Source organism: Nansenia antarctica, assembly GCF_963989245.1.
Source record: "Nansenia antarctica genome assembly, chromosome: 4".
In the NCBI taxonomy this organism is placed as follows: Eukaryota; Metazoa; Chordata; class Actinopteri; order Argentiniformes; family Microstomatidae; genus Nansenia; species Nansenia antarctica.
In genome coordinates, this window is record NC_137689.1 from 64189869 (window position 1) to 64203316 (window position 13448).

General features: G+C 43.6%; 1 protein-coding gene across 1 annotated transcript in view; it reads left to right on the plus strand.

Moving 5' to 3' along the window:
* Nucleotides 1–6383: 6383 nt before the first annotated feature.
* cercam (cerebral endothelial cell adhesion molecule) overlaps nt 6384–13448 on the plus strand; it is a gene marked incomplete at both ends in the record, with an annotated part of 10497 nt that continues 3432 nt past the window's right edge. Inside the window, 8 exons of the mRNA XM_080529602.1 lie at nt 6384–6586; nt 7285–7395; nt 7739–7856; nt 9892–10026; nt 10868–11072; nt 11666–11785; nt 12594–12670; nt 13183–13289. Coding sequence (XP_080385728.1) covers nt 6384–6586; nt 7285–7395; nt 7739–7856; nt 9892–10026; nt 10868–11072; nt 11666–11785; nt 12594–12670; nt 13183–13289 — 1076 coding nt within the window. The remainder of the gene's footprint in view (nt 6587–7284; nt 7396–7738; nt 7857–9891; nt 10027–10867; nt 11073–11665; nt 11786–12593; nt 12671–13182; nt 13290–13448) is intronic.

Genomic DNA, 13448 nt, shown 5'->3' on the forward strand with positions numbered 1-13448 from the left:
TCCTTCTGGAAAGGCTCTGGCTAGGCTGCTCCTCTCCGGGGCTTTTCTGGAGCTCGTCTAACAATACGGTGCTGCCGCGACCGACGGAGAGAGGGAGTGGGGATGGTCTTCGCTTGGTACTGAATTTGAATAACACCACGGGGTGATAAATGTCCATTGTGCTGTAGAAGTAATGAATCTGCACTGTCTTCTATGGCACACAAGCCAGCAGCTGCGAGCGAGGGACCAGCCGCCTCTTAAAGACACAACAGCCCTATTTTCTCCCCCAAAACGGATTACACAATTCGTACACTTGTTTATTCAGCGCCAAAAACGCACTGACAACACTGCATGACGTTTGTTGTCTCTTGTGTTCGCAAACTTGTACAACGTCGTAACCAGGCACTTAGACATAATGCAGTCCCTTGAAAGCATTTTAACCATTATCAGGGCAGAGAAGGCTTATTATAGGCCTACAGTATAAACAGTAGACCATTTTAAAAATCAATAAATAATGTGAATTAGGGCAATTGGTTTTCAAATGTCAGAGGGTTATTATGCCTAGGCTATAGATGATGTTATACTGTATTGTTTTGATAAATACAAACACGTTTGTTAGAATATTCCTTTGGTTTTCCTAACTTGTGTTTTATCGACCAAGTTGATTTTATTTTGTTATTGATTTGGGTATCAGACATTATGTTTCTGATTTGATGAGGATGCACATTGACAGGTGAAGATGATTCGGTGGAATGACAACAGTATAGAAGATACCTTTTAACGACAGTGAACACATGCAAGACATGTAGGCTATATGAATGGCATTACTGAAACCATGAACATAACAGTAGTCCTACTTTTTACGCACTGGGGTTGTGCATAGGCGTAAGTATGCCACCGTTTGCCATTTTTCCATGATAGCAAATTGTTGTGATTTGTTGCAAATTGTTGTGAAATAAGTAATATATATATATATATATATATATATATATATTACTTATTTCTATGAAATTATTTCAGATCTGAATTCAACGTCTCTTCTGTGCAGTAATGCTATGCTGGCTCTACTTTGTGAATTGCTTTTACCCATGCATAAAGCAACAAGACACAAACCGTTTACTTATTAACGCGCAGTTAAGAGTGATAGGTCACCTGTTTCCCCTTCAACGTGCACAGAGCACACAGCAAGCCCATCCACATGTTCTCAACATCAGCTCATTCGGCTGGCCGCAGCATTCAGGCCCACCGACCTACACCGAAGGAACCCCGCGCACAGATCTACTCATCTCTCCAATAATCATTGGGCTGATCCCGCCCACGGGCACGGAGGGGGGGTCTTCCTCCTTAAAGTAGAAGCCTTTTCTTTTCATCTCTCTGAAGGAGGCCAGTTAACCTCTCCTGATCTGCAGGCTATCCTCTCACAGTCCCACTGCTCCATTCATTGCTCATTTGGATGTTGGAGAGCAAACTCCACCGCCTTTTCACGTTTAGACCAGAAGAGATTAATTCGTTTATTAGAACCACCGTCTCTTTTGTAGTCATACTATTTGACTGTGTAGGCCTGCTGTAGTAAAACAAAAAGAAGAACAAAAAAGAACAAAACAAATTGTATTAATAACATGTCACATAATTGTTTCATTCTTTTTATTCTTTTTTTGTATTTTTTGTATTATTATTGGTTTTGATGCTCCACAACGGCCCCTATTCCACTAACAAAACTGATTAACTCCATCACTATGTTATTACTGAATAATTGCAGTAGTGCAATCAGTATAATATAGCCCTATTATTATGTAAGCATGCTGATACAATGTTACTAGAATAAAACTAGTGTTATATAAGTGTAGGGCAACACAACGCCTAGACTATACAACGTCGAATAAAATCTTTGACAAATTTGAAATGTTAATCTTAACCGTTTTTCTTATTCTAAGATGTGTTACTCTGTAGTGGCAGAACAGGATGTTTAGACTCCTGGCGACATTGGCGACTTCTCATTATCTAAACGGCAAACATCTCAAAGGGGAGGGCACCAGACACGGATCAAGTATGTGAGTTCACTTGTTTAAGGACCAGTTTGCCTTTTATGTTGGTGGCGTACACAGAAACAGTAGGGGACATCCTTTAGCAGGGGCCACTGTGCTCCCTCCATTCACGAATCAATGTTTAACCCAGTGGGTAAAAGGAGCGAAGGGGGACATGCAATGAAACCGTCCCCGTGAGAGATGGAGAGGGAGTAGTCACAATGGGACAGGGGAATCCCTAATAAGCCTCTTCGGGGAAAGTCATCTCTACCCTGCTGGTGTAGTGTAAGATGGGAGACGGTGGGTGAATACAACCCTCCTCTACACCACTAGTTACTCCCTCCCTCCCTCACTATTTGCCCTATCTCGCAGACTGGCCATAGCACATTGCATCACCAACCACAACACCCCTAAACATGTGACTCTGCTTCACTTAATAATAATATAATATAATATAATAATAACCCAATAACAATAATAATCATAGATATGCTGTTTAACAGACACTTTTATCAAAAGCGACTCACAGTACAGTCAATGCATACATATGGTCCCTGCCAGAATCGAACCCCCAACCTAAGCGTTGTTAGCTAAAATAAGGCAACATACATTTTCAAGAAAGTGCAAAAAAAATGGCTACCCCCTGAAGCATTTATCTTCTCCATGTGTTTCATGGTAGCAGTTCAGCGGAGAGACTGTCATCTCAGTAGGTTTGGAATGTTTTGCTCCATCATGGTGCTGATGTCAGAAGATGGCTGCTGGGAAGTTTCCTGCCCTGTGCTCAGCCTAGCATGGGAGTCAAGAGGCGAGCACACTGTGACCATGTCTTCTGTAGATGCCTGAGGAAAATAGTATGATTAAAGAGTGCACCTTCTTTTTTTCTTTCTTTTTTTTTTTTACAGAGAGGATGTTCTACTCATAAACATTGTGTAGAGCACATGCAACCAGGGGAGGCTGGTGGAGGTGAAAATCCAAGGACGGGCTCATTGTGATGCATGGAATGGAATGAGGAATGGTGTCGAACCATGATACTGTTCCTCATTCCTTTCCATGCAATACAATGAGCATGTCCTCTGATTTTCTACCTCCACCAACCTCCACTGGATTCAATGTACAGATACGGGGAACAGCAATAGCTCTATAATTCTGTATGAGTAGCATGCATTAAATATAGCTCATCTACTTTAAATCATATTGATTCTTGAAGGTTAAAATTAATTTTAACCAAAATGAGGACCTTTGATACATTTAGGTTGGCTGTAGAGTTATAAGGGGAAGTGTAGTGCTGAGTATTGTGTTAAAGATTTTATTCACCTGCTAGAATTTTGTTTTGTTCTAGTGTATCACATTACAGACTTCCTGTTTCAAAACTATTACTTGTGAAAGTGTTTTGGGGGGGGACCAGGGGTGTGTATGGAATCTCCTGCTCTCTTACCCCAACACCCCCCACCCCTCAACGCCGCCCTAAACGTCTTTCCGAATTCTTTGACAGTGGCTGCATAGTTGCTTGGCAACGGGGAGAAGGAGAGCAAGCAGTGGACGTGGTTAAAGAGCATGCAGGGAGTCTCCAACCTCCTCCCACTCCTCTCCAACCTAGGTCTTCCCTCTTTACCTCAGTAACCTCACCAGGCTGCCTCAAGCTCTCACCCTTCCCAGAAATCTCAACCTATAATCCACGCACGACTTGGCTGGGTTATTTTGTTCTATTTGTGCTTTGAAGCTCTTCTCTTTAAGCCAGGGATTCCCCCCCCAAAAAACTAAACCTGCCTTCCTTCTACCAGATCTACCTGGATGGAATTCAGTCAGAAATGGTGGCTGCCTTTCTGTTTTTACGCCACCATACTGCGATTGCTTATGTGTATTCTTTCCTTGCATGTTTACCTTTGAATAATTTCACAAACAGTATCTTACCATATACTGTATATGCATGGGTTTTGCTCAGCAATGAAAGATATAACTTAAAATAACAATCCATGTATTGTAAAGCATTGAAAACTACCTCAGAGTTTTGTCAGAGCATTTATGTAGCTAGCCTCCTAGCGTCGTTCTTTACTAAAGTAATTCAGTTTAAGTGCTTTGGTCAAACAGCAGTATTGGACACTTGGGATAAAAAACGGCAAGCTAGTGCTCACCAGTCAATTTATCTATACTGCTGCGACCCAAACATTCCCTCCCACCCACATCTCCTGAGGTAGTCTGTTTGTTTGTGACTCCTGGGCATCTTAAAGCCATCTCCATTAACTCCTTAGTGACCTCCTTTGTTTAGTTAAAGGATGGATCTCTGGTACAGAGGCAGACAAGCTGTTTTAACATTGCAAGAGAGAGAGAGTGAAGAGAGCATCTGTGTTGTCCTCCAATGCAGCCATATGTCCTCCAGATACAAGCAAGCAGAAGTGGGAGGTGTGTGTGTGTGTGTGTGTGTGTGTGTGTGTGTGTGTGTGTGTGTGTGTGTGTGTGTCTGTGGACTAAACGAATGAGCATTTCTACCCTCTCTGCTAGAGGCTGCTGAGTAAGAATGTGCCAACCGTGGGACCGTGAGTGACAGTTATTGACCTGCTGAGCCCGGAGACGTCCGTGTGGGAACGCAGTTATTGATTATCACCACGGCTATAAAGGTTCCAGAGGTTTCTCAGAGTGTCATGACGGCCCCCCCGGGGGGGGTTCTGACTTGGGGAAGAAAAGGGAGAGAAGGAGATTGGTGGTAGTCACCACAGGGGGTTGGAATGGGGGGCTGGGGAGGAGGGAGGAGGGAGGGGGGGCTGTATGTATGTATCAGAGAGGGCCCCCGCCAGACCCCCCACTACGCCTGGGACAGGGTAGCATTGGGTTGTCCGGGGGGGGCGGGGGTGGAAACGGCCCCCACTCTGAATTAATGTTTAGGCTTGGCAGCAGTTCGGCTGTGAACCTGTAGCCCCCCATCCGTGCCCCTGCTACAACACGCTAGTGACCCCTTGACCCAGCTGTGAAAAGTTACTGCGGCCGAGGTTGAACTCTCTCAGACCCGCCGCTGCTGCAGGCGCTGGGAAAGGGCCACCGGTGTCACTGGGGGTTGGTACAGGGTGTCACGAGGGGTGGGGACAGGGTGTCATGAATGGAGATCCCTTTGACCTCGGGCCCCAGCCCCGGCCGGAGCCTTGCTCCACCCCTGGTGTCACCCCTGAGTGCCGCTGTCCATTCATGGGCCCTCCAAAAGCTCTGTAATTCACTTTAGATCACTGTCATCCATATTCACTGCTGATCTACGCCTCTCTCTCTCTCTCTCTCTCTCTCTCTCTCTCTCTCTCTCTATTTATGTCTTTAATTCTCTCGCTTTCTCCCCTGATTGCTCTCTTTGAGAGTTTTGCTTGGGCTCTTCCTGCTCTTGTATAGACGCTCACCTCCTCTGTGTGTCAGCCGTACACACCACTCTGCGGTGTGAGGACTGTGGGCGTCGTCTGGTGATGAATGTGGATGTTAAAGGCCAGGGTTCATTAAGGTGTTCCACACCCATAGGATCCTGTGGTAGAAATACTCAACTGTGGAACTCATAGTATTGCCCCCTGTGTCTTGACTAAAAAGTAGGATATAGTTCAGATCAGCACAATCATATTTTTCACTATAAAGACAATGAGTTCAAGGACCCCAATTGAAATAAGCCAGTGGCTTTCTTGGGTTTTTATCCTTTTAGATTGACCTTGTATGTAATATGTACTTTCATGTACCTACCTCTGCAAACCTTCTAATAAAGTTTTCAATCAATCAAAAAAGTTAACTAAGATCTATTTAGGTCTATTTAGGTATACAAATCCCGAATGAACCAGCTGAGCCAAGCATTTATACTGTTCAATGCAATGGAATGAAAACTCAATGCTTCCCTCTGTTGGGAGTCAGTTGAAAGTGACAGAAAAATGTGATGATGTACCCGTTACATCTGTTAGAGGTCTATTTGTAATTCTTAGTTTCTTTTCATTTGTACCAACGTCTATATTCTCCGTCATCATGAAAACGTAAATAGCAACCCAGCACAGTATTTAGATATGGGTTATTTTCTTTAAAAAAAACTGCAAGTATAACATTATGACAGTTTAGTTGTTACAATAACAAACCTGCTTATAAGTCTAATTTCTACATGGCTATTATCGTCGCACATAATTTGACTCGTTACTTAATTATTAAGTAACAGACTTGAAAAGCAGCACCAGAGAGATTATAAATCCCTACAAGGATGTGCGGAAGTGTAATTTAAAACCTTCTATCGTTGAACGTCGCTGTTTGGGTTTTGGGTTTGGGCACGGAAAGAGAGCTCCGTGTAGAGGGGCTAAAGTAAAGCCTTTTTCCTGTAGTGCTGACGCGGGTTGGGACGACTTGCAGTAGTGGTGGGACAGCCGTCGTATTTCCACCATGTTGCTTTGGTTTTTAGTTTTAGGGGGCTTCGTGAGTACAATAGATTGTTACTTTTCGGAGGAAAAATATCCCGAAGAATCTCAAATGCAGGCGCCCACGGTACTTATTGCTATTATTGCCCGGAACGCAGCGCATTCGTTGCCGTACTACCTTGGAGCCCTGGAGAGACTGAACTACCCCAAGGACCGCATCTCTGTCTGGTAGGTTACAGCTGCACAGTTGTTTAGCAGCGATTTGTCCGAAGTTCCTTTTGTTAAACGTCCAGCCGTACAGACTCAGAGGTCAATCGCATTTAGATTAGATTAAGAATGCGCCCCCGTCTGTCTCCCCCCGTCTCTCTTTCCACCCCATCTCCCCCTTGTTCACCCAATCTCTGCGGTTGTTAATATCTCAGACCGAGCTTTCCCAGTGGATTTCTCTACTTCAGATCTCATAACCCCCCCCCCAGAATATGACTACATATAATTAATGAAGTTGATATTTAATCGATTGTTAACCCTATGCAAATGTATTTATATGTTATTTATTTATTAGATTAGATTTAGATTACATTCAACTTTATTGTCATTGCAGAGTACAAGTATTAGACAACGGAATGCAGTTTAGCATCTAACCAGAAGTGCAAATAGTGATATAAGAACCTGATGTAAAAAACATGACAATGATAGTGATAGGTACAGTAAGGCATGTACGGTAGTTTAGAGATGTCATTTTATGTCATTGCACATAGAATATTTATCCTGTCTTTCTTTGAATGTAGACATGATGTCTTGTGCATTTTATTATGGTAAATGGTGTGTGTGTGTGTGTGTGTGTGTGTGTGTGTGTGTGTGTGTGTGTGTGATGGTTTTCTCTACTTCTGCATGGCAGTTTTAAACGGTGTGTATTGTTTCCTCAGGGCAGCAACAGATCACAATGCAGACAACACCACATCCGTGCTCAGGGAATGGTTAACGACCATGCAGAAGTTCTACCACTACGTAGAGTGGAGGCCTATGGAACAGCCCACGTGAGTCCAGCGTTAGTTTGTGTTTTGATGCCAATACTGTGGTGTACCAGGTCAGGAGATTCAAAGTGCTGCCTGAGGTCAGGAGCACGCCTCTGCTTGTCTGAGTGGTTTCCCACAGGACTAGTGTGTGGGTGTGTGTGCGTTAAGTGTGTGTGTTAAGTGTGTGTGTGTGTGTGTGTGTGTGTGTGTGTGTGTGTTAAGTGTGTGTGTTAAGTGTGTGTGTGTGTGTGTGTGTGTGTGTGTGTGTGTGCTTGTGCATGCATGCTTACGTGTGCATACGTGTGGGCGTGCATGTGAGTGTGTGCATGCATGTGTGATTCTGATGCTCTCCATGTCTGGTCAGGTCCTATCCGGGGGAGAGCGGTCCCAAACACTGGAGCAGTGGCCGATATGAGTACCTGATGAAGCTCAAACAGGCGGCTCTCAACTGCGCCACCAAACACTGGGCTGACTACATCCTGGTAGGTCCCATTTGTAGCCTATTCTTGTTTTTGTTGACATTGAGACCAGGGGGCCATTCCACTAAAGGTGGATCAGTATAGCGGCGATTGAAATAAATGCGGCGATCAGGCAACTCGAGATTGGAATTCAAGCCTCAGGTGATTCCTCGAACGAGGATCAGCCTTGTGTCATCAGTGTTCACAGAAGACAGGCTTATAAATCTTCGATATGGGCGCGTGCACGCAGACATAAAGAGCCCCGAAGAGTCGATCTGTCGAAATGAAGATACTCCACTCTGCAGGGGTCCTACATTTGCGCAGCATTCCGAATTATTGATTTTTATGAAGACGGAAAAATAAGATGTAAAATAGTGCAATACTGCCGCAATTAACAAGGCGAGGGAAATGGTTTGGCAAGAAATTGCTGACCGATTAAATGCGTAGGTCATACTAGCCCCAGTTATTGTTATATGTTCATATTTTAATAAATGAATAGTTACTACTGTCGTGATATCAGCAGCAGGCTACAAACCGTCATATCGCCACAATGGCCTAGTGGTATCGACCGCTGCCATAGGATTTATTCGTCATTTTATATCGGTGGTTCAAATCCCTCTTCAGACGCACTTTTTACTGCATTTCGTTGTCTGAATCTAATCTAAAATCTCATCTAAAAAAGTATGTAGGCTATAAAATTATGGTGCAGGCTAATTTACAAGAACTGACACGATTACAATGGTGTTTGAAAACTTTGCATGAAATCTTCGGTTAAATGTAAAAAAAAAGAATCACTTAGTCAAGTCTCGAACTCACAACCTTTGGAACTCCAGCCGGCTGCCTTAACCACTGCGCCAGCCAGACCGCTGTGATGACAGCAATGCAAGTTGAGACAATTACTTTTTTTTTTTACACTCTTTTCTTTATTGATCTATCGATCTATCTATCACACTTTCAAAATATCAAGTTATTTATCACACAATCAAACTATCTATCGATCGATCACACTTTCAAAATATCAAATTATCTATCTATCACACAGTCAAACTATCTAATCTATCTATCTCGTGTGAAGTGGGAACTAATATTTCCTAAAAGACACATGTTTTTCGGGGATGTAGTTTCCGCCTGTGAGCCTTTTTTGACGCACGTCTTACTTTAGCCAGTGTTTTAGCCTGGTCGCGACAATTATATCTGACTCAGAAGTAGCTCAACCAAGCAGCAAATTATTTGAGCCACATTGATGGAACCGAACGCAAGCTAACATTATCGAGGCTTAGAACTTTATCGAGGCTTAGAACTTTATCGAGCTTCGTGGAATAGCCCCCAGACCTTTTTCAAAGGAGCCCTGCAATACACATGATACAAATACATAGGATACAAACAAGAAAATAAACCAAAACAAACACAAGATACAATTTCATACAATTCATGAACAGTCCTTTGTAACCAACTAAGAGCGACCTAAAGAGAGGCTAGTTTTAGTATCACTTGGAATTCTTTCCACTTTTTCAGACCTTACTGGCTAACAGCTGTTTTTCCCAGGTCAGTGTTTTTCCAAGGTCTGTGGTCTGTGTTTGGAAATAGTGTCACTCACACTGATACAGTTCTGAGCTACAACAACAACAACAGTGAATCATCTGTCCACCAATCATAGCAGGAAAAAGTAATCTATGCTCAGGCCTGGGGCCATTGGCAGTGGTCATGCAAGAAGAAGATCTTAAATGTATTTATTATTATATTTTTTAATTATGGGGACACTGGAGAAACTGTACATGGGGGTAGAGGGTAAGTAGATGTCTCAGGAGGGACAGTTAAGGTGGCCTTAATGGGCCTTCAGTCTATGGCGGAAGATGAAATAACACCTCGTTTTTCACCCTAACCTCATTTTCACTCTGAACACACCCAACCTGAGATCACTGCTTCTCCCTCACATTAAAGGGATAGTTCACCCAAATTACAAAATGATCATATTTGTTTCCTTACCTTGTTAGCAGTCTGTGACAAACACACTCACACACACACACACACACACACACCTTTCTGTCTCCTCATCCAGTACGCCGACACAGACAACATTCTGACCAACCCGGAGACGCTCAACCTACTGATAGCAGAGAACAAGTCTGTCGTCTCTCCCATGCTGGACTCCCAGGGAGCCTACTCTAACTACTGGTGTGGCATCACACCCCAGGTAAGGTATACACTCAGATGACTCTAACTACTGGTGTGGCATCACACCCCAGGTAAGGTACTACACTCAGATGGGACACACTCACATAGGGTACTTCCCTCTCAATTAGGATACTTCTCTCTCAATTAGGGTACTTCCCTCTCAATTAGGATACTTCTCTCTCAATTAGGGTACTTCTCTCTCAATTAGGATACTTCTCTCTGGGGGGGGGGGTTAGGCCCAACATTTATTTTATTACACATTTTAAGTATAAACCTTTTTGTTATATACACAATCACCATAAACCTTTATTCTCTGTATGTTCATATACACAAACATGTTGAAACTAATTCAGAAAATAGGCAGAATGACGTTGTGTTTTTATTGAGAGTTTGATTCACCCACAACCGAGCCCAGTCTGGTCTGGAACTGTAAGCTAGCTAGCGGTGTGTCTGTTACTGCTACCCATGGCAACCCTCTGTTGTTTAGAGCCAGGTTGACATTATGTGTGGTCGACTTCTACTGATTTATTTGCTCTTGGCGAAAAGAGCCTGCTACATTGCCATGCTATTATCATATTATACTTTTCACACTCCTGTATTATTTATGATTGTACTATTATCCTAATTAACTGTATCTGTATGTTCTATATTTTATCGTTTCTAGGGGGCAATTTGATCCCTTTAAACATGTCACATGATGCTTTCACGAAGGAGCTTACTCTGAAAAGTGTCCGCAAATAAAACCTCTTTGAAGGGATCAAGTTGCGTCCCGGGAAACTCTTTTCTTGATATACTTCATATTCCATGCATCCTGATTCCATCAGTGCAGACTGATCACACTGAAATGTAAATACTCTCAGGGTTACTACCGGCGCACGGCAGAGTACTTCCCCACCCGCCACCGCCACCGTACAGGTTGCTACCCTGTTCCCATGGTGCACTCTACCATGCTGCTGGACCTGCGCAAGGCGGGCATGAAGAAGCTGGCCTTCCACCCCCCGCATCAGGACTACTCCTGGCCTTTTGATGACATCATCGTCTTCGCCTTCTCCTGCCGTGCCGCAGGTAAGGATGCTGGGGCGCCCTCTGGTGGTCAGGGTATTGTAAGTCACCTGCCTGTGTTATGCTGCCACAAAACAGTATTGCTTATGATGTCACAGTTGGAACAAAGTTGGCCATCTTAATCGTAATAATTTGAATAAACCCAATGAGACATAATCCCATGGGAGTTTTGAATACTGCAACTAGAGTTTGCATGAATTGCAATGCATTTTCTGACTGTTTACTAGAACTCTGGTTGAATAATCACAATGTTTTCAAAAACATTGTTAAAGACAAGGTGCAATAAAAATCATTAATGTATATGTGACGGCAGCTAGTGAAAGGAGGAACCAACCAAATGTTCAGACTTTTATTCTGAAAAATGTAAATAGATGTCAACATTGTTGAAAATCAATCACATACTCTAGTCAAGCCAAAATATTGCAAAGCAATGCAATGGATTCAGTGAATAATCCCCACTACTACCTAGTTAGTGTGCACACACACACACACACACACACACACACACACACACACACACACACACACACACACACACACACATACTGTGGCTTTTTAATCACGGTGTTGTTTTTGGAATGTGCTTCCTTCGTCAGAGGTACAGATGTATCTGACCAACAAAGTGCGATATGGATACTTGAACGTTCCGGCCAAGCCTCACCACACCATCGATGACGACCGCATCAACTTTGTTCATCTGGTCCTTGAAGCCATGAGTGAGCAGAAATGTTTTATAATTAAAGGTTTTCTGTTAACACATTCAGTGCAGAGGGTGAATAAAGACGCCCAAATGGTCAACATTCTAGAGTGCAACGCAGTAGCGTAGCCACGTTAGGCCCAGGGCGGGCCCACTTTACTCATGGGCCCACCGTGAGAAAGCTTCGGTGTAATTTATTTTCTCATTATTATGAAAAAAAAATAGGATTCACCCATTGAGAATATCCGACCATTCAAACCCACACAAATAAGAAAATATCAAGTTGAATTACTGTTGTATGTGTTTTATCCTCTGAACAACGGAACTGATTTCCGGTAAGGCTACTGTGTTTGCCGAATCCGGTGTGGACTTTTACCGCTCGAAAGCCGACTTGACGAAGGCTACTGTACTTGATCAACTGTAAATCAATGCGTGCGGGGTGTCCTCTGATATACATCGCATTGGAAACGTGTTTGATGGATGCAAACAAAAGTAGGACCATGAATATGAACTGAAACAAAACAAAACAAAAAAGCTGGCCCACCCTATTTTATACAGGCCCGCCCTAAAGTAAATGTCTGCCTACGCTACTGGTGCAACGGGCGACTTTATCCACTAGAAATGCATAAATTATGATAATTTTGTAGCCATTCAATTAATTCAAAGTATTGTTGCTAGGAAAAGGAGTTAGGAGTTAAGTGTATTAGAAAAGCCTATACAGTATGTGTATATAGTTATTCTTGTGTTGTTGCAACATGTTCCAAGATGTGTAACATTTAGGGAATTAGCAGAGAAACTAGAGAAACTCAATGATTTTCCTCCCTCAGTTGAAGGACCGCCCATGATCCCTTCACGCTACGTGCACCTCTTCCCCAAACAGAGGGACCTCATGGGCTTTGATGAGGTGAGACACACCCATGACGTTTATGCTAGTTCAGACAGGACACTTTAAGTCAAAACGGTGCAGCTGTTTTGCTAACGGTGCAGACGTATGCAAAACACCTCACATGTCTCAGGAGGGATAAGGCTTAAAAGGGCCGAGTTATGCTAAACTCTACCATGGTTAAACAGGTTAACTCTCATAGCCTGTGGCTACCGCTCCAGCCTCCACCCGCTCGCTTGCACTGTGTTTTCCTATCTACAGGGGGGTTTGATAAGTCACGGACTCCTTGCCTTATGTTATGTTGTATATTATGTCGTTAAACTTCAGGCGGGGAACTAGACAGAGCGGAGCCATCCAATTATGGCAAACTTAATGTACTAACATTTTTCATTCAACAATCTTAAAACGAGTGTCCTGACTGAACTTTGATGATGAGTGAATGGTTGATGTCGTGTTATCATGTTGGTCTACGGACCACTCTGCTATGGATCACTGTGCTTTTGATCCCTCTCTGACCCCTGTCTGACCCCTAGGTGTACCTGATCAACCTGCGTCGGCGCCAGGACCGGAGAGACAGGATGTTGTACTCTCTCAACGAGCTGGAGATCGATGTCAAGGTGGTGGACGCGGTGGACGGAGGGTGAGAGTGACCCGCTGGACACAGTCGTGGACCGGGAGGGAGATGTTAGCATCATGTGTGAAAGGCAGAGACGTAACCTGTGTGTGTGTGTGTGTGTGTGTGTGTGTGTGTGTGTGTATGTGTGTGCGTGTGTGCGTGTGTGCGTGTGTGCGTGTGTGC